This window comes from Lactuca serriola, chromosome 4, assembly GCF_051521515.1.
Source record: "Lactuca serriola cultivar US96UC23 chromosome 4, Lser_US96UC23_V15, whole genome shotgun sequence".
NCBI lineage: Eukaryota > Viridiplantae > Streptophyta > Magnoliopsida > Asterales > Asteraceae > Lactuca > Lactuca serriola.
The window spans coordinates 333,738,689-333,761,070 of record NC_136411.1 but is presented as its reverse complement, the minus strand read 5'-3'; the positions used below and the strand labels follow the sequence as shown (position 1 = coordinate 333,761,070).

The following is a 22,382-nucleotide window of genomic DNA, read 5'->3' as shown; positions in this document are numbered from 1 at the left end:
ATTTTCAATAATAATAGGACACTTTAGGGTTCTTGATGTTCAACTTTTTTTTATTTCTTTCAATGGAGAAAACTTAGATCCAAATAGGTTGCATATGAACTTAAGGGTTAAGTTTTTTTCGCCACATGTACTAATTATAACATATAAAACTTATCAGCCAAGACATCATTCCCGTTAGTAGATTAATCAGTATTTTGACTGGAATCACTAATAAATCTTATTTATAGATTTATAATACTAACTATGAATATAAATATAATTTTCACTTTAAGCATAATAAGTGCATCTTAACTTACATGTATTTTAGCGAAAACTAGGAAAGCCGCGGTTAGAACTCGGACCCAAAAGCTCCTCTTTGTCGGGTTCCTAGATATCTCAAAGCTTTTCTAAAATGCTCAGAAGTTCGGAAAGGTTCAGACTTAAGAAGGAAAGGGTCTCAGAGAGAATGATATTGAATTGTATGGAAAATGGGGGTTGATTCGCTACTATATATGGGAAAAACGAATAGGCGCATTGCACATTTTACCTGTGCGTGCCATGTCTTCGAGCCAACCGATCCACACTTTTGCCACCACATGTCAAAATTTGGGTGGGCCGTGTTGATCTTCTAGAACCTAGGAGCGTCGTGCCTACCTTAACCTACCTGAGCACGTGTGTCGATGAGTATGAATTTCAAAACCTCAAAAAATCGTATCTTTCTCATACGATCTTCATTTTTTACGTTCTTTGTATCCACAAATAGCTATCTACGAGTACTAAAACTTTCATTTAGACTCAGTTGGATAATTTTTAATTTATTTTTGAAATTTATATTTCTATAGGGCTTAGACTGTTAAATTCCATATAAAAATCATAATTCTTTCATATGAATTCCATTCTAAACTGTCTTTACATTGACAAGTTTCTATTTACGAGATCTTCAACTCTCGTTTAAATTTTTTTGTCTAACACATAATTGATTTTTAAATTTTGATTTCTGTGTCGCACACTACTGTACTGAAACTTCAAAAAGTCATAACTTCCTCATACGAAGACAAATTTAGGCGTTCTTTATATGTATATGATCGCTTTTATGATTACTATGAATTTTGTTTAGATTACTTAGGCTAATAAGCAACCTATCTACGAATCACTTTTTATGAAGACATATTTAATCGCCCCTTATATCCACGAGATCATCATGAACATTAATACATCTCTAGTTAGGATTATTCATCCTAAAAAATCTTCTATTTAAAATGTTATTTTATGAATTGTAACGTGTATGACGAAAGATTATCCTATTCGAGGATCTTGATTATAATAATTATTAGTTATTATCTCTTAAATGTCTAGCCCAAATTTACAGGAGTTATACAAACCATGCCATACTTATGAAAGTTCTAATTGCTCTATGGTACACCCTGAAGTTCCCCATATTGAGTTGCAATCTTCTCCTAGAGTCTTGAAATTTTCGGCACCTACCGATCTCATTTAAAGCCTTGTGCAACAACTAGTCCTTAGCGGGTCAGAACCTTCATCTCATCGGCTTAGAATATCATCCCCAAATTCTAAATCAACCTTGTATATAGGAATATCATACTTCTTCAGTCACTATGTCTAGTTTGCTACATCTTTACAGATCTACTAGTATTCACCCTATGACTACTCGAGCAATAGTAGATGCTTTTAAACCTAAACATGTCGCACCCTGGCCGTCGGCGGAAACACCAAGGTACATGACGTAAATCAGTGATCACAGTTAAGGAACATACATTGAACATGTTAATACCGTTGTCGTATACGATTTAAACAAATAAAAATATAAATTAACTGCTCTATTGCACTAACAGGTAGTATAGGTAAGCAGGGTCGAATCCTCAGGGACACGTCCTAAAGTTTATACCTCTTTGCGTAAGGCATGAACTAATTCTTGATAAATGCATAAAACATAAAAAAAGGGGGGGGGGGGGGTTATATATGAAAATTGAACTAATAGAAATCGAAAATGACAAAAGAATAACTAAATTTAAAGTGGTGAAAATTCAAATAAGAGAAAGCAATTCTAGTTTCGCGGTGACTCCCCTAATCATATAATTAATCTTCAACACAATATTTGAGTATGTACTTGTTTAAACTGGTACTAAAGTTTATTAACAAGCATTAATGACATCTATTACAAAAATCATTTAATCAAAATAAGTTCTTTAAATTAAATCTGACTTTTTACTAAATTAACCAAACAAGCTCTTGATTAACAAAGAAAAGTTGCATTAGACACAGTGTAATTCTCAGTAAAGTTCAATACCTCTCATAAGCTCGGAGGCGTTAAAACTTGTTTGATAATTTCATATTAGAGTTAACCCTAAATACATAATTAATCTAATATATGTCACTTTTTACCAATTAATCTAGACAATTACGGCTCTAAACAATTAGATGACTAGAATGATTCATAAACAATTTAAGTGGCCAACAGAAACTGAAATCAAAATCAAACACTCAATTTAACACAAAATTGATCAAACTAAACAGTAATCATAGTCAAACATAGTGCCTAATAATTAATCATATGAAAAGGATACGTCTTGCGAAACTAAAATATGAGTTTTTAGCCTGACATGGCCAAAAACGGATTACAAACAGTAGAAAATAAAGTCTAAACGATAAATCTTACTAAACTACGAATCGAAATTGAATCGTCTACTTTTGATTTGCGTTCTTCACTTGAAACCCTCTGAAAATCGCCTTAGAATCGCCAAGAATCGCCAATAGGGTTACTGAATGAGTACGGGGCTGTATTTATACGTCTAGCTGCCAAATCGTCGTACCTGCGATCACATGTATCACCCAAAACATGTCACAGGCCTTTTTAATGAAGTACATTGCCAATTTGATGTATTTTGACTAACCTACGATGGCAAAGGCACAACCTGCGATCGCATGTATCTCTTTTTCTAGTCTGATGAATTTTTTGGCACGAAAAAACCACGAAACGAAGCTGCGACCAAACCTGCGATCGCAAAGGCATACCTGCGATCGCAAAGGCATACCTGCGATCGCATGTTCCAAATTTCAGATCTTTTGATCGTTGTTCCTCCTTCCAAGCAGTTCTTGATCATTTCCCGACATCCTTCGTCGGTCTAGACTCTAGTTAAGCTCCAAATCATCCGCTAACGAATCTCGAACTCACGACCAAACCTGCGATCGCAGGGAGACAAGGTGTGATCACATGTTCCAATTTCAGCTCTTTTTATCGCCGTTCCTCCTTCCAAGCAGTTCTTAATCATTTCCCAGCATCCTTCCTCGGTCTAAACTCCAGTTAAGCTCCAAAGCATCCGCTAACGCATCCCGAACTCGCGCAATCATCCATGTGCTCCATATGGACTTGAAAAGTCATAACAAATGTGAGCAGTACGGGCATTCTACAAAATAATCATGAAACATGAAATACATAAGAATAATTGGGAGTTAGTTAGCTTTTTATAACGAAATACGTAGGAAATTGTGCTTAAAGATGCATATAGAATGCATCTAACAAACCTCCCAAGCTTAGACCTTACTTGCCCTCGAGTAAGGAAACGATAACTTTGGTAATGGAACAGAGACTAAGGGCAATAAAGGAATAGCCTAGGCACATTGAAAAATTAAAAATGAAAACCTAAATAATAAGAATTACCAAAGCTAAACATAAAATATGAATGTAGAAATAAAGAAAATGAAGAATGAACAAAAATAATATGAAAATGAGAAACGAACAACTAGAATGAAAACATGCTTTTTCTTTTTTATACTTTTTATATTATATATATATATATATATATATATATATATATATATATATATATATATATATATATATATATATATATATATATATATATATATATAGACGATCAGACTTTACATCGCTAATGGGCTCCAATCACTAACATCAAAGCAACCATCCTGCCATCTTTCATGTATCACAGACTCCCAAAGTGAGGAAGACCACAAAACAGTGTAACCCAATAATCCAACTCTAGTTTTATTTAAACTTTATACCTTAATTAGCTTTATGAGTGAAAATAACACAGTCCGGATCCCATGGGATCAGAATCGATGCATCCTTAAGAACCCGTACGACCAAATCAGCTTTCGCCGAAGCAGCAAGGGCCAACCCCCGTAGGAGCCCGAGCTCTATGCTTTCACTTTTTCGAGAGGCACAAGTATCATATCACACAGTTCTTTATTCGCTGGATGTAACTTTGGAACGACTTCTAACTTGATTGAACTTTGATTTATACTTAGTTTTGAGCTTGATTTCTTCAATCTTTTTTTTTTCTTCTTTTTTTTCATATGGAATTTCTTGAACTTTATTCCATTGAGCACTTGAAATTCTTTGATTTGGGTACTGGATATGACGGTGTACCCTTTCTTCATTCTTGACTTTGTGGGTTTGATACTTGAGCTCTCTGTTACCGTGAGGGGTAACGCGTGTCAACAAATAGGGCCATGTTCTGTGGGTTCATAGTTGCCAATAAAGATTCTTTTCAAACATTCAGAAGCAAATCATCCTAAAGCTGTTATTACCGCCCAAAAAACGTTTCAATATGTCGTTTTTTTTATTATGTAAGGTCGGGGTCTCGAATCACGGTGTCTTGGGTCCCCTAGTTATGACGGTTGATTCTACACTTCCAATAACAATCAAGTCGCTTCGGATTTTTTTTTTCATTTTTAATTCTCAATATCCCACTTCATGGAGCTATCGTATGTAAAGAGTGTCATCATATTGTATATTTTTTTCAATATTTTTTTAATGCAAATGCAAAATGCAACAAAATGAAAATATTTTAGAAAAACTAAGAAGAAATAAAATGATAAATAAAAACATAAATGAAAATTCTTTTTGGATTTTTTAAACTTTTTTTTTTTAATTTAGTTTTTCTTTAGTTTTTTTTAATGACAAAATGAAAACTTTACAAAAGGATAGTAAATCCCCTCCCCAAGCTTAAAATTAAGCATTGTCCTAAATGATTAAGGAAGAGTGGAAGACGACTACTCGGACGGGTGTATAAAGCAACAGAAGAAATCATCGAGAAAATCGGTAAAATCGTCGCGCAAATCTAAGAGCTCGTCATAGTAGTCGGTAACCTGAGAGCTATAAAGTTGATAATCGAGACGGAGACCAGTCAGAGTCTGCTGAAGAGAAGCAATATCCTGACGGAGGTCAAGATAATGCTGGTAAGTGAAGGGGGAGTTGGGGTGAGGGTGAGACGGCTGGGTGGGTTGGGGCTAATCCTAAAAGTCAGTCTGCATGGGATCAGGCTGGTTAAAGGAGATAGGTATGGCGTCTGCATAATCTGGGTGCATAGTGGACGAAGATGGTCGATCAGAATGTGGATGTGAGGCCTGTTGTGACCTACGTGGGCGAAGAGGTGGTGGAAGGTTTAACGGAAGAACCCACATCGTCTCGCTAATGGGGTCAGCGAGGGCGATGTCATCAAGACCAGTGTTGCTTCCAAACATACCCACCCGGGGCGGAACGTAACATGCTCGTGGCCCGAAGGTTCTGCAGGGTCAAACGGAAGGATTCACCCGTAAAGAAGGTGTATGTCGGGAGAGACTGCTCTACGAGGGCGCGAGCAATGACGGTGATCAAACCACCACAATGAATAGCACCGCTGGTGCGAAGGGTTAGAACTCTGTGGAATCTTTTGATGATTAAGTCACCGAAATGTGGGCGATATGATTCGGTGATCATGCACCATAAGATAAAAAGCTCGGCTTTTCCGGCTTTGGTTGTCTCAACCTGCGCGTAAATAATATTGCAAATAATTTTCAAGGCAATTTTGAGGACTGGGTGGACGATGCTGGTCTGAACGGATAGGGACGAATACTAAAAGTCCAATCCGGTAATGGAGTGCTAAAAATCACACACATCGAAAGGAGGAGCAGGCTGGGATAAGTTAGTGGTGGGGGTATGAAATAAAGTACATAACTGCTCTATGTGAACAGAATGAGGGGTGCTAAAAATGTGAAAAGCAAAGTTTCCCTCATGGTTCACCTCGCTCAGTGTAGCTAGGAACTCTCGGGTCAATAAAGGACAAGTGTTAAAATCTGCACCTAAAAGACGCTCCTAGCCAATATTGGCGAAGAGTGCACAAACACCGTCATAAATATGGAGTTCCCGCATTAATGTGTGGCTGGGGGCCAGGCTTGTGGCAAAATCTCGCGGTCAAGAAGTCGCTGGTAACAATCAAGTGCGGCCTGTGAACCTAAATCTACAGTGATATTGTCCACCTGGACAATGTACGATGGGTCTGGAGCGTCAACATGTTTGCGCGAGCGGGAGGGTCTAGGGGGCATTTTTCAAGTCAAAACTGGGACAGAGTAGGCACAATTTCTAGGTAGAAAATAATCAAGGAAAAATAGATAGATTTCTAACTACACCCAAAGCAGATACGCAAGCCCGCATAAATATATAACAAAAACAAAAATTCAGTTTCAGAACAAATATACCTGACGACAAGTTGAGTAGTAGTATATTTTTTGCGTTTGAAATTTTTTTTTTTTGATTTTTGAAATTCCATCTGGATGAACCTCTTCCGAGAGCAAATGTTTCAACTTTTCGTGGCTTGCGGATTGCTAATGGAGCGTAGATCTAAAAAAGAAATTCACAAAAATTCAAATTTCAAATAAACAAAATGAGTTTTTTGGAGAATTACGACCATGAAAACATGACTTTGTTATTGTAAAGGTGTTGTAGGAGTAAAACAGAAGAGATTGATACCTTATTTGCTTGATTTGGATGAAAAAGGTGCGATTTGAGTGATTTTTGGTGAGAGAACTCCAAAACTAATGGAATCCAGAGAGAATTTTTGGAGTTGTGGTGGTTAAAATGAAGCCTGCGACCCATATATATAGGAAAACTCTTACTTGCGACCGAAAATGGATGACCTGTGATCGCAGGTTTTTAAAAAAAATGGCTGTTTGGATTTTATCGAGACAGGTAACATTTTAAATGAATAATCTTATACATGCGATCGCAGGTTTTACTAAAATGGCTGGAATCGATCGTTCAACGTTCAAAGGTGTGGCAGGATGCTAAAAACTGATACATGTGATCGCATGTATTGAACCTGTGATCGCACGTTGTCGAAAAAGACCTGATTTTGTTGTTTTAGGGGTCGAGGGTATAATCATGATAAAAATTTGATACATGCGATTGCATGGGCTAAACTTGCGATCGCATGGACCCTTTTTTCGTCAAAAATCATTTCAAAAAATCCTCGACGATGCTCTGCGACCAAAAAAAACATACCCTGCGACTGTAAAGACAGGACTTGTGATCGCAGGTTCCACCAAAACTGTATTTTTCAACTTTTTTGAAATTCTCTCTGTTCCTTTTTATATTAAAAGCACGATTCAGTTAAAAAGAGACGACCTAAGTAGCTAAAAACACACAAAATTTAAAAAGAAGATGTAAAAACGAAAAACCAAAACAAATGTCCGGTTTGCCTCCCGGTAAGCTGCCCGTTTTTACTGTCGTTGGCTTGACATTGTTACTTGGGTTCCTCAATTGCGGTAAGTCAGGACCTCGACTACCTCCACTTCTTCATTTATAACTTGAAACCCTTCGTAAAATGGTTTAAGACGATGACCATTTACCTTAAAAATATTTCCTATTTGTTCACTCTTAATTTCTATGGCACCATGATCAAACACGTTAGTAACAACAAAAAGTCCCACCCAACGAGACCTCAATTTACCGAAAATAAGTTTGAAATGAGAATGATATAAGAGTAACTTTTGACCAGTAGTGAATACCTTTCGCGAGATCATCTTGTTGTGAAAAGCTTTTGTCTTCTCCTTATAGATTGCTTCGTTCTTGTACGCATCGTTCCAGATTTCTTCTAACTCTTGGATATCTAACCTTCTTTTCTTACCAGCTTCATCCACACTCATTTTCAACTTTTTGATAGCCCAATATGCTCGATGCTCCAATTCAACCGGTAATCAACAAGGTTTGCCAAAAACAATTCTATATGGTGACATACCGATAGAAGTTTTGTATGATGTCCGGTGAGCCCATAACGCATCATCCAATCGAATACTCCAATCCTTCTTGACTGGATTGATGGTTTTCTCTATAATGCCCTTGATCTGTCTGTTTGAAGCTTCAGCCTGCCCGTTGGTTTGCGGGTGATATGCTGTAGATACCCGATGTGTGACACCATATTTCTTGAGGACTACTTCAAGGGTGAGGTTACAGAAATGCGTACCCCGATCACTAATAATGGCTTTTGGTGTCCCATACCTAGCAAATATATTTGTCTTGACAAAATCAACTAAACCTTGGCATCGTCTATTCGTGTAGCTTTTGCCTCGACCTATTTGGACACGTAATCCACAACAAGTAATATATACACAAACCCAAAAGATGGCGGAAACGGACCCATGAAATCTCTACCCCAAACGTCAGGATTGGAGTAAGTGGCATCTGATTACAATATGTCAAAGCCCCAGTCATTTGGCACCATTCACAAGTTTTTCAAAATCAAAAAGATTCACAAAAAATATGAGGCCAATAAAGACCGCTGTTCAAGACCTTGCGTGCGGTTCGTTGTGGACCATAATGCCCTCCACAAGCTTCTGAATGGCAGAAATTCAAAATTGACTTTGACTTCATCTTGAGGCACACATCTTCTAATCACTTGATCAGCACAGTGTTTCCATAGACACAGATCGTCCAAAACATATCTTTTCACCACCTTCTTTATTTTATCTTTTTGGGCTCGGTTAAGATCTGAAGGGAGTTCTCTGGAGACCAAGTAGTTTACTATATCAGCAAACCAAGGAGGGTTCTGAAGAGCGAATAGATGCTCGTCAGGAAATGTTTCACGGATCGGTGTCGGGTCTCCCGGTGGAGTGAGTCAACTCAAATGATCAGCTACCAAATTTTCTCTCCTGCTTTTGTCCATGATCTCTATATTAAATTCCTGTAGTAGCAAAATCCATCTAGTCAACCTTGGCTTTGAGTCTTTTTTGGAAAGAAGGTATCGAATACCTGTGTGATCCGAAAAGATTATAACTTTAGTGCTAAACTAATATTGTCTGAATTTTTCTAATGCAAAAACAATTGACAACAACTCTTTTTCTGTAGTGGAGTAATTTGCTTGGGCGTTGTCCAAAGTTTTGATGCATAATATATAACATGGGGAACCCTGTCTTTTCTCTGTCCAAAAATAGCTCCGACAGCAGTGCTACTGGTTTTACACATTAGCTCGAATGGTTAACTCCAATCTGGGGGCTAAATGATGGGGGCAGAAGTAAGATGATTTTTAGCGCATCAAAAGCCTTCTTGCAGTCTTCATTGAAGTCAAATTCAACATCTTTTTGCAGTAACTGGCACATGGGAAATGATATCTTTAAAAAATCTTTTATAAACCTCCTATAAAACCCTGCATGACCAAGAAAGGAACGCACTTCCCGAACATTCATACACCTATGAAAGGTAGCAGGTGCGTTGTAGAGTCCAAAGGGCTACGTCTATACGCGAATGTCCCGAAAGGGCAGGTGAAAGTTGTATTCTCCTGGTCTTCTGGAGCAACTAGAATCTGATGGAAACCTGAAAATCCATCCAAGCAACAGTAGTGGGATTTTCCAGCAAGCCTCTCTAGCATCTGATCTATAAATAGGAGAGGAAAATGATCTTTATGGGTGGTTGCGTTTAATTTTCTATGGTCAATACAAACACGCCATGCGTTCTGAACCCGAGTTGGAACCAGCTCTCATTCTTTGTTGTCTACCACTGTCACTCCAGCCATCTTGGGTACAACTTTAACTGGGCTGGCCCATTTGCTGTCAGAAATTAGGTATATCATCCCAGCATCCAATAATTTCATAACTTCTTTTTTAACCCCCTCCATCATTAGTGGGTTTAATCTGCGTTGGGCTTCCCGCTAAGGCTTATAATCTTTTTCCATCAAAATTTTATGCATGCAGAGAGATAGGATGAGTCCTTTAATGTCTACAATAGTCCACCCAGTTGCACTTTTATACTCCTTCAAAATTTCGATCAGCTCTAACTCTTCTTTTTCTAACAACTTGTTGGATATGATAACTGGTAATGTTTCTTTTTTCTCCAAGATATGCATATTTCAGGTGTTCTGGAAGTGTCTTCAACTCCAAGATGGGGGCTTTCACTATAGAAGGAAAAAGCTTGGAGCTAGAAAATGGTAATTTAAGAGTTTGGGTACCATACCTCAACTTTCTCTATTGGTCCATATGAGTTGCCATCTCTTGAACTTCTCTATCAACCACAAAATTTTCTGATATAACTTGAGATGCATTAATAGACAAATTTATGTGGATCACTAATGCTAGTGACTCATGGTTATCAATCTCAAAATATTCTGCAAATAATGGATCAATTACATCAATGAAATTAAGGGCTGAAACATCATCAGGATAACACATGGGATCATGAATATTGAATTTGATAACTTCACCATCAAATTCCATTGAAAGGGTACCATCATAAACATCTATTTTGGTTATGGTAGTTTTTAAAAATGGTCTCCCCAAAAGAATGGAACCTAAATTTAGTGAGCGTCATCTCCTATATCCAAAATATAGAAATCAATTGGGAATATGAGTTCATTCAGTTGAACCAAAACGTCTTCCAGCACACCTTTTGGGTACACCAGAGAACGATCAGCTAACTAAATGATGACTCTTGTTCTTTTTAAAGGCCCTACCCCGATAGTTTTAAAAAGTGAATATGGAAAAACATTTATAGAATCTCCTAAGTCCAACATAGCTCGTGACACTGAAAGGTTTCCAAACTTGCAAGGAATAGTAAATACTCCTGGATCCTTACACTTTGGGGGTATCCTTTTCTATAAAACAGCTGAAACATTCTCGCTTACTTTAACTGTTTCGTTTCCTTTTAATTTTATTTTTGAAGTACATAACTCTTTTAAAAATTTAGCATATCGGGGTAGTTGTTTAATTGCATCAAGAAGGGGAATATTTACCTCAACCTTTCTGAAGAAATCCATAATGTCTTTGTCTTCCTTTTCTTTTTTCGTGTTTTCAGTCTTGAGGGAAAAGGAAGAGGAGTAATTTTCACCTCAGTTTCAGCAGGTCTATCTTTTTTGCACCTCTTTAGTCGCCTTAGATTCTTGCTCAACCACGATCTCTTCTTCCTCATCTTCTTGCTAATCTGGTCCTTTGTAGTTTTTGCCACTTCTGAGGGTGACAACACAAGCATTGTGCTTCGGGTTCTTCTCAGTCTAAGATGGGAGTTTTCCTTGGGTTTATACTTCTAGTTTGCTCATGGAGTTTGCGAGTTGTGATACCTGCTGCTCCAGATTTTTGATGCTAGACGTTGTTTCATTCTGGAAGGCTTGGGGTACTAGTAGCAAGACTTTTAACTATGTCTTCTAAAGACATGTTGTGGCTGAATAGGTGGTTGCTGAAAGTTGCTTTGGTGCTGATTTTGCTGAAAAGGTTCTTGGAACCCAGGTGGAGATTGGTATTGGTTTTTTTGCTGAAAGTTCTGTTGAGGTCTTGGCTAGAAATTGTTATTTTGAGGCCCACCCCAAGCTTGGTTGTTGCGATGTTGATCAAATGGCCTTTGCTGAAATCCTCCCATATCTTGCACATATTCATTAGCTTCTTGAAGTAGTGGGCACATATCAGTTGGGTGCCCGGTTTTGCCGTAGACCCCACAAGGTTTGACCATTGGCTCAATACCTTTTTCTTTTGTCAACAAAAGGACATCTTTAGTCAATTCTGAAATCTGGGATTCCAGGTGGGCATTACTTATCTCCTTGACTCCTCTTGGATGGTCTGGGTACCACTCTTCCTTAGTTGCTGAATGTTTTGATTCATTGGCCAGCTTCTCTATTAATGCCCTGATCTTTGTTGGTGTCATGTCTGAAAGTGACCCTCCATTAGATGCATTTATTAGTCGCCTCTCCATAGGTATCAATCCTTCGCAGAAACACTGATATAACTGATAATCACTAATGTCATGTTGTGGACATCGGACTAACAACTTCTTGAATCGCTCCCAATAAGTGTGGAGAGCTTCTCTTTTGCTTTGCTTTATACCTAGAATCTCTCTGCGTAGATTCCACACTTTCGCCTCGGGAAAATATTTTTCTAAAAAGAGTTTGGCGAGTTCATTCCATCTTGTTATTGAACCAGACGGGAGGTCATATAGCCACTCCTTTGCTGCATCTTGAACTGAGAAGGGGAATGCCCTTAAATTGATCTGGTCTTCGGTAACTGTATGGGGCTTCATTCCAGAACAGACGACATGGAATTCCTTGAGAAATTTATGAGGATCTTCATTCTCAAGGCCTCAGAACGGGGGCAGCAAATGGATTAATCTGGATTTGAGCTCAAAGTTTTGAGCCTATGAAAAGGTGATACACAAGGGCTGCTGGGTAACCTCCTGTATAGTATCATAACAACAATTGCAATAGTGATTAAAGTAAACACAACCAACATATATAAAATTGAAAGAGTTACATCATTGTATGAATTTCATGTTTCCAAATCAATTACAATATGTTGACAAAATATGAAATGTTTGACGCCTTAAACGTCCCATCCTTAAAAGCACTTGATTGCCTGTTTAGTGATTTCCTTAGAATACAAGTTGTTTGAAAAAGTGTCAACACAAGGTTGGTGAGTTCATAAGCTTTTGTTTTGTATTGATAAAAGCATTTTTCTTGTAAATGTAATGTTTGTTCCAGGAAAATCCGATATTTTCCTTAAAATGTGTAATGTAGTCTTATATCCAAAAACCAAAATGTATAAGTAACCTTTCTTACTTATAGAAAATAATGTAGGTTTCAATTGACATGAACACGTTTGATTTCAATGAAATTCTTGTAAATTCCTATGTTTGTTACTACTTAATGTGAGTTATTATAACCATACTATGACCTAGTTGGCCTGAAACAACGTTCTTCTGGCGTCGGAACTGTTATGACATTTGTCACCTCAGACCTGCCGGTCTAGCTGTTGCATGCAGCTCAGGTGTGGGTTTGTCAAACCTAATATATATCTATACAGAACTATCACGCTCTCCCTCCAGGATACTCTGGTTACAATGCAGGATTTATTTGTAAAGTGAAGCCAATGTCTCACAAAGTCATTAACGGGATTACGTGTGGTGAAATGAAAATTAGGGATGTCAAAAAGTCCCATGGGACCCCGATCCCGCCGGGGCCCCGTCCCGTATGGGGGCATTTGTTGAAAAAAATCGGGGACGGGGGCGGGGGCGGGGGCAAGGTTAACCCCCGTTTTAATTTCGGGGGCGGGGGCGGGGGTTGGTAGTCCCATCCCGAAACCCCCGTGGGGGCCCCGTTAATAAATTATATAAATTGACATATGTTAATTATATAAGTATAATAAACAACGAAATGATTTTTGCGTACAAAAATTCAACAAAAACATGTTTTTAAGTTGTTTGTAACATGTAAAGTTATGTTATAAATATCTATTTGTTATCCAAAAAATAGTTTCTTTTAGCCCAAACAAGAACTTATTTTAGCCCAAATAAGTTAGCCCAAAATCAATCGGGGGCGGGAGAACGGGGGCGGGGGCGGGGGTCAGAAGGGGAATTCGGGGGCGGGGGCGGGGGAACGGGAAAATTTTGGGGGCGGGGCGGGGGATGCAATCCCCGTCCTGTTTGCCCCCGTTGACATCCCTAATGAAAATCCAATTTGTTTAAATGTACCCTTTTGAAATGTATGTATTATGTAATGTGTGATAATTATACCTATTATAGTTTATCAAAACAAGGTTAGTAGTAGTAGTGTATGTAAATTATACTCAATATTGTTTATCCAATGTTTGTATGTAATGGATGTACTTTGATTATAACATATTGTTATTTCTATGCTTTATTTAGCAAAAATCCATTTGTTAACTGATGTATGTCTATATACTAAGACACAAATGTCATATATTGCAATAACATATAATCACATAAAGATATACACCTTGCTCAACATGTTACAAGGTGAAACGAAATTGATAGCATTTTTCTGTTGAGTACATTTTCTATCACTGTTCTTATAAAATTTGTAGAAAAGTCATCAAATGTCCAAATCAGAATCAGTAAATTATGAGAGTTTGGAAAATGAGTCTAGTTTCTCTATAATTTTTATCATGATTTTTAGTGACCTCTAGCTTGTGTAACAAGTCCATAATCACAGACTGGTACGGATTGATGTTTGAAATGGTAGGCAGTTTTGTAAAAATCACCATAAATTGTAGAAAAATCATATGGAGATGTGAAAGTAGTCATTTTAAAGCTAACAACTTGAAATATTTTCACTTAGAACAATTTTGAAAACTAAAATGTTTAAGTTGCCCAAAACAGTCCGTGAATGGAGTCCAACTTTTCTGATGAAAGCTGTTAGGAGAATTTAGTTGTGTTCCTAAGGTTTTAACTTGTATTCTCCCCCCCCCCCCCCCCCCCCCCAAAAAAAAAAATTAAGAAAACATGAAAAGATGGGGGTATGAAATCACCTTATGTGATGTAAGTGGATGGGTGTTGAAGGAGAGAAGTGTTCAACTCAAGAACACTTGGAGGATTGCTTGAAGATTCAAGAATCTAGCACAATTTATGATGGAATTTGTGTAAGCAATCAATGATTTGAGTAAAAAGGAGTGTAATAACCATAAGAAGGGTGATGAAACTTACCAAATGAAGGAGGAAATCTGGAAAATTCCTTGGAAATCTCGAATTTGGGTGAGAGAATTTGTGATAAAAGTGGGTTTGATCTTTGGTGGAAATGAGAGAAGTGAGTGAGAATGAGGAGAAAGAGAGAGAGAGAGAGAGAGAGAGAGAGAGAGAGAGAGAGATTTGTTCCAGCTCTAAGACGTGGGAATGGCTGGAAAAATTATGAGAAAGTACCTTGACATGAACAAGGTATGGTGGGAGGAGTGACTGGCCATTGAGTGGGTGAGTGGGGGTTGCTTGTGTCATAAAGTAAAGCAATGTCAACACTCCACCTTAATTACTCCAACCACTAAATATTGGATAAGATTTGCATTAAAATCATGATTAATTAAAACATATGGGTCTTAATATGTTAAAATAAAGTTTTGGGTGAAAATCCCGCTTTAAAATGATGAAAAACGGGTTTAAAACGTAGTCGTGGTCGAAAACCGGGTGAAAAATGAGGAATTCTGAAGTCTGGGCGAGGGTGCGGTCATTAGCAGCCTTGGAACCGGAGTGGCTTGGCTGCTAATGCGGATCCGAGGGGGAAGAGGGCTGTGGTGCGAGTAGCTACCGCAGGCGGCTTCATCAGCAGGGAAACTGAAGGCACGCCGGGAGGGTCCGAAGGTGGGATTCAATGCGGGGGCTTGGTGGTTGCGGCTTGACGGCTGCGGCTCTGGGCTTCGGCTCAGTGGCTGCGGCTACCCAAGGGCCTCGGTTCATGCTGCTTTCGGTCCAAGAGGATTCGGCCATAAGAGGCTTCGGCCCTATAAAGGCGGTTTTGGGTCTTTTAGGATATTTTACCCGTTCTAACCCCATTTCGAGCCGTTTTTGACCCGGTTAAGGGTCGGGATGGCCCAAATGATTACAAAAAGTACCAAAAACTTTTGAGAGAGATTTGGGAGAGATTCCACATTCTTGGAGAGATTTGGGAGAGATTTGACATAAAGAGAGATAAAGTGAAAAAGATTCAGAGAGGTTCTGATTATGACGTTCTTGAGTGTCCGACTTCGCAACTCAAGGTCCGTAAACCCCGTTAAGCCATGGTTTAGTGCCCTACCCACGCCCGGTGAGTGTGCAATAGTGTTATGTCGCTTTGGTTCATTGTTTAGCACTATCAAGGCTAAGGAAAATTTAAACACACGAATTTTCCAAATGATGTTTTCTCATTAAAATAGCGAGTTGTACAGTAATTGCATAACGTCAACCCTAATATACAAGGGTTAATTGAGTCGATCGGTTTGACTTTGACTTGACTCGAAATTGACTATTGTCACACCCACTCACGGAGAGTTTTTTCAACTTTGTCTCCGTTTTCGTTCATGGTAAATTCTGTTTCAGTTTCAGTTTTAGAAGAGTCTGTGAGTTCGGGTTTGTCTGAAGATGATGAGGAGTAGGTTTTGAACGGGTTGTTAACTAGTGAGGTAGGTGGTGCTTTTGGAAAAGGTTGAAATGAGGCTTCAGGTTCATTCCACAAGGGAGTGCCTTGTGGTGTGGGTGAGGTTGAGGTTCCTGCTTGTTGCTTCCGAAGTTTTGCCTCCTTCTTTAGCTTCCTTGTAGTTTTCTTAATCTCTGGATAAAAAATCAGATCACATATACATGAAGATCTTGGCATAAAACTATTAGTGTTTTATGGTGTCCCCGGCAATGTCGCCAATTTTTTAATACCGTTGTCGTACACAATTTAAATAAATAAAAATATAAATTAACTAACAGGTAGTACAAGTAAGCAGGGTCGAATCCTCAGGGACACGTCCTAAGTTTATACCTCTTTGCGTAAGGCGTGAACTAATTCTTGATAAATGCATAAAACATAAGGGGGGGGGGGGGGTATTTCTAAAAATTTAACTAATAGAAATCGAAAATGACAAAAGAATAACTAAATTTAAAGTAGTGAAAATTCAAATAAGAGAAAGCAATTCCAGTTTCGCGATAACTCCTCTAATCATATAATTAACCTTTAACACAATATTTGACTATGAACTTGTTTAAACTGGTACTAAGGTTCATTAACAAGCTCTAATGACCTATATTAAAAAATCATTTAATCAAAATAAGTTCTTTGAATTAAATCTAACTTTTTACTAAATTAATCAAACAAGCTCTTGATTAACAAAGAAATGGTGCATTAGACACAATGTAATTCCTTGTAAAGTTCAATACCTCTCATAAGCTCGGAGGCGTTAAAACTTATTTGATCATTTCATATTAGAGTTAACCCTAAATGTCGAATTAATATAATATATGTTACTTTTTACCAATTAATCTAGACAATTACGGATCTAAACAATTAGATGACTAGAATGATTCACAAACAATTTAAGTGGCCAATAGAAATTGAAATCAAAACCAAACACTCGATTTAACACATAATTGATCAAACTAAATAGTAATCATAGTCAAACATAGTGCCTAATGATTAATCATAAGAAAATGTTACGTCTTGCAAAATTGAAATATGAGTTTTAGCCTGGCATGGCTAAAAATGGATTACAAACAGTAGAAAATAAAGTCGAAAAGATAAATCTTACTAAACTACGAATAGAAATTGAATGGTCTCCTTTAGATCTGCGTTCTTCACTTTAATCCCTCTGAAAATCACCTTAGAATCGCCAAATCGCCAATTAGGGTTACTGAATGAGCATGGGACTGTATTTATATGTCTAGCTGTCAAATCGCCGTACCTGTGATCGCATGGGGGTGTACCTGCGATCGCATGTATCACCCAAAACATGTCATGGGCCTTTTTAATGAAGTAAGTTGCTATTTTGATGCATTTTGACTAACCTGCAATCGCAAAGGCACAACCTGCGATCATATGTATCTCATTTTCTAGTCTGATGATTTTTTTGGCACGAAAAAACCACGAAGCGAAGCTGCGACCAAACCTACTATCGCAAAGGCATACCTGCGATCACACAGAGACAAGTTGCGATCGCGTGTTCCAATTTTCGACTCTTTTGATCGTTGTTCCTCCTTCCAAGTAGTTCTTGATCATTTCCCGACATCCTTCCTCGGTCTAGACTCCAGTTAAGCTCCAAAGCATCCGCTAACGCATCCCGAACTCGCGCACTCATCCATGTGCTCCATATGGCCCTGAAAAATCATAAAAAATGTGAGCAGTACGGGCATTCGTCAAAATAATCATGAAACACGAAATACATAAGAATAATCGGGAGTTAGTTAGCTTTTTATAATGAAATACGTAGGAAATTGTCCTAAAAGACGCTTATAAAATGCATCTAACAGAAAATACAAATATAATCTTCTATTATTAACAAAATGGAAATTACATTGTCAATAGATTTTTCTATATCACGACACACGCCTAACCATTTGACGTTTACAAGGTATAGTATACTAACAGAAAGTATTCTATGCAAAATTTTCTGACATGCTAATAAACGTGAGAATACATGCATTAAGATACCTCAACAAAAGATTATTGGTGAGTTCTAAAGGTTTTGATACCAAATACTTTTATAACCAAAAGTGTTTTATAAAATTTATCTACTTCACCATCTTTTATAAATCCGTACTTTCTATCAAAAGTATAAAAATAGACGCGTTATAAAAGTGCTTTCGGACTCACATAGAAATGTTGTTTGTTCAAATCCCAAAGGTACAAAATTTAATAAATATATAAGTAGGTCATGCTTGTGTCAAAGTTTACGGTTTCCATGACCAAAATGCATTTTTATATAAGGATTTTGAATATCAAGTTACATAAAAATAAGACACATCACCCTTTGCAAAAACATAAAATATCCAACTTTTCCTCATGAAATTTCATACAAGCAATTTTATACTTTATATGTAGAACTCAAAGATTTTGAGTTTACAAAACTTGTAAGTTTGTATCATAGTAGTTATCTTACTTAATTTGGGACACGACACCAAATCAGTGGGGCAAACTCATCCCACATAATTGTGTTTTTGTGCAAAATGTAGGGTTTATGTAAATAACTTATTAAATGTAAGTTATTGAACCTTAATGAGTCGTGTCATGATGTTAGTTAAGTGTTATATGACTTAAAATTGGTAATTACACTTATCATTTTGAGTCACAAACTAGCCCACTACATACAGTCTCTTTCAACTAGTATAAGTGAAAAAAACCCATATAAATCATATTTCAATTCTATACGATAAAAAAACAAATATGAGATCTATAATGAGCTCATAACCGAACCGTGACTCGTAGCCTCTACACCAACACTAAAAAAGGGCATGACAAAAGTTCCACATCAACTCTTTATCAACGTTAGGGAGTAAGTAGTGTAGAAACGTCAACACCTGTTTTTGACTCTTTAGATGATGGTTCTAGCTAGCAACCATTGGCGGGATGTCTATCCATAATCCAGTATAAGTCAGTACTGCCGATCTATACCTGACGTTCCACGTTCCATAAAGATTAATGATTATAACACAGAGGAATTTTACCAAGGCCTACAGTCATAGTGTAGTTACAAACATAGCTCATATGGCTTATAAAATGATCCTATCTCCTATGGCTTTCAGAAGCGAACATAGCTCAAAGGAAACCTGTGGTTGTTGTATCCTAACAATGTGTCTAGGCATCATAATCCTAAACTTTCCATTATAAGTTCTTTAAAATGTATAATTCTTTGATGTCGAGGAATGATTTTTATTGGAGTTCTTTTAGTATTTGAGATTCATAAGACTTAATATACTTCCAAATGTTATTGTCTGCCATGATGAAATTTGGGCAACATAACGGTTGCTTTTATAACATTTTTCTAGGTTTCGACCAGTGTGAAACCAACAATTCCCATTATAACTGATAAGTTACATAATTTATATAATACATAATTTCTTAGAAAACGATTCTTAAAATCTGGACATCAATTATGTATCGTATATGAGAAATTTTCATAATTTTGTAAAGATGATTTATATTTTTATAATAATCATAAAAATATAACAAAAATCGTTTTTAAAATTCATTTTTACAAAACTTCATAAATAATAGTTGATCTTTGGTAAATTTCAACTAATTATCATGTAATTGTTCAAACTTCGTTTTTCAACCAATTTAGGCAATGTACTTTCTTTTTGTACATAATTATGTTGAATAGAAACTTTGGTCATAAGTATAATGTATTTTCACACTTTCTTAACATATTCATGCATATATACAAAAAGTATTACAGTTTTTTGATTAATCAAATATATTTGAATCTTTATAAGTCTACTTATAATATTGTGATTATTCTTAATAATTATATTGATATTTCACACTAGGTATACGTATATCATCGTTTAGCAGTCTACTTTAACTTGTAAGATTTCTTGGTGATTTGTAGCATTTTAGAATGCTATTTCACAAAACATTAACCGACACAAAGTATGATGCATTTTACTATATAAAAACTTGAGAACCATCAAAACTTCATTAAACACATGTGTATTCCCCTCAAACATGAAAACCATAAAAAAGGGGCCATATAAACTCATCCTTGAAGTGTGAAAAATGTTCATTTTGAGAATCGAGTGTCTTTTTGTGTTTTCAAACTTATTGGATGAATTTTTTTTGAATGTACTGACTTCACAGAGTGGTACATCGGGTCGATATAAGCACGAAAAAGTAGTTCTCGAGCCAATCGCGACTCGTTCGCATTTTCTAAATTTTTAAATAGAACCTCCGTTCAAGGTAACGACTTCACATGTTTGTATGTGTAACATCCGAAATTTCAGGTATATTATTGTGTGGTTGAATTTTTTGAAATTTATGGAGGGAATCGATGAGTTGGGAGTCCAACTCGCCGAGTAGGGTCGAGATGTCGCGTGGAAATTAATGAGTGGACTCGACGAGTCAGAGAGCTAACTCGTCGAGTAGGTGCTGGGTAGACAGGGGGCCAAAAAAAATCGATTTTACAGCTTGAACAAACAAATCCCGAGACTGCCTCCTTCTGACGCTCAAACTCGCCAAGTTCCTCTATGGACTCGCCGAGTTGGAGCTACTTGCCGAGTCTACATTGGAACTCGCCGAGTTCATCAGACAGGGGGCCAAAAAAATCGATTTTACAGCTTGAACAAACAAACAAGGCATCAATACAATAGAAACCAATCAAGGCTCTGATACCACTGATGGGTTTTAGCCATAAAAACATCCTACGTGCTCATACAAACCCTAATGCTTGGATCTAGGTTTCTCTATTGTACATGTAATTCATCCAAGACTATAAACCCTAGATCTAGTATATGATAATCAATATAACATATAAATTAGGGTTTAGATCATACCTTGATTGTTATGTAGCAATAACAATCTCAAATCCTTCTTGTATTGACTTTAGAAAACTTAGAGTCAGAAATGTCACTCTTCTAATGGTTCACAAACACCAAGAGCAAGAGGATGAAGAGGAGAAGAGACGGAGGCTGCCCAAAACGTGTGGAAATCCTAACTAATTAGTTCACCACGTTTTTGGGGCTTAAGGGTTCCTTAAATAGTGAGACTATTAGGGTTATCTAACAAGGAAACCCTAATTTGGATGCTTAGGCCCTAAGCAACCCATGAACTCCTTTCTTAAAGGCCTTTGGACGATTTCTAATGGGATTCCCCATAGAATTCGTCCACCCCTTTAATATGGAGTCAATTAGCTCAATATTCAACTATCACACAATTGACAGTTCTAGTCCCTTAAGTTTAATTAATGTCTTTTAGCCACAAACTTAATTCTTATTAATTCTTGACTAATATTAATTAAACAATATGATTTCTCCTTTAATATATTATTCTCATAATATATTAATAAATCATATTTAATCCTTTCTCTCCATAATTCATCCTATCAACTTGCTTTGGTGAAGGCAACCCAAAAGGACCATGCACCATCGGGTCAAGTACATACCAAAATAGTTATGGACTTAGACACTAATCCAACAGTCTCCCACTTGGATAAGTCTAATAACTATTCCACGTATGACTTCAGATCCTGATCTGCAATCGTAGCTTTCTAAAGCCGCTGTCAACTCTGATTTTATCAAATACGCGTGTCCTTAGATAAGGGATCATATATTCCTTCATTCTAGATATCGTATAGACTGAGACATGGATCTAAGTCATTCTCTCTGTCTATGTGCTGTTTCCCGAATTCAGATTTATGATGACTGGCAAAAGACTACAATTGAACACATCAATTTAGTCCCGGCTTGGCCAAGCGCTTAGGTGCCATCACTAAGTCATCGAGGGGCCCACATATATCGCTTTTATCCTACTTTGGATAAAAGGAACGGATAAACTTTGACTCAATGCTCGCTTGCACTCACTCACCAAATCACACACAACAATATGTTTTATAACACCAAGTTATTGGTGCGTTTACATATTATCAATGTGCAACCGACTCGCAAGATACAACTCAGACATCTCGGTTTCAAGAATATAAGATATTATCGTCTCACCAATCACTCGTGATAAAATCCATGAAGTGATCCAAGTGAGCGTGGGTTTAATCCAATGCTCAAATCATATTCATAAGCACTCATGAACCTTGCAGCAAACATTTGCTTATGTCTAATGCTCGTTAGACAATCCACACACCAATTCACGACAGTCTTCATTCATACCTACTTCCAACATATGAACGAATGTGGCCCGTTCGAATAATTTGACTGTTCTTAACCAATTAAATTATTCAGGAAGTCA

The 22,382-nt window shown here is 37.2% G+C and overlaps 1 protein-coding gene across 1 annotated transcript; it reads right to left on the bottom strand.

The window, feature by feature from the left end:
• Positions 1-7,386: 7,386 nt before the first annotated feature.
• Positions 7,387-8,491, bottom strand: LOC145099606 (uncharacterized). The gene is made up of 4 exons (XM_079037152.1): positions 8,395-8,491; positions 8,019-8,351; positions 7,567-7,910; positions 7,387-7,413 (listed from the first exon to the last, which is right to left on the bottom strand). Exons 1-4 carry the CDS (start codon positions 8,489-8,491, stop codon positions 7,387-7,389), a joined length of 801 nt encoding a protein of 266 aa, XP_078893278.1.
• Positions 8,492-22,382: the final 13,891 nt, after the last annotated feature.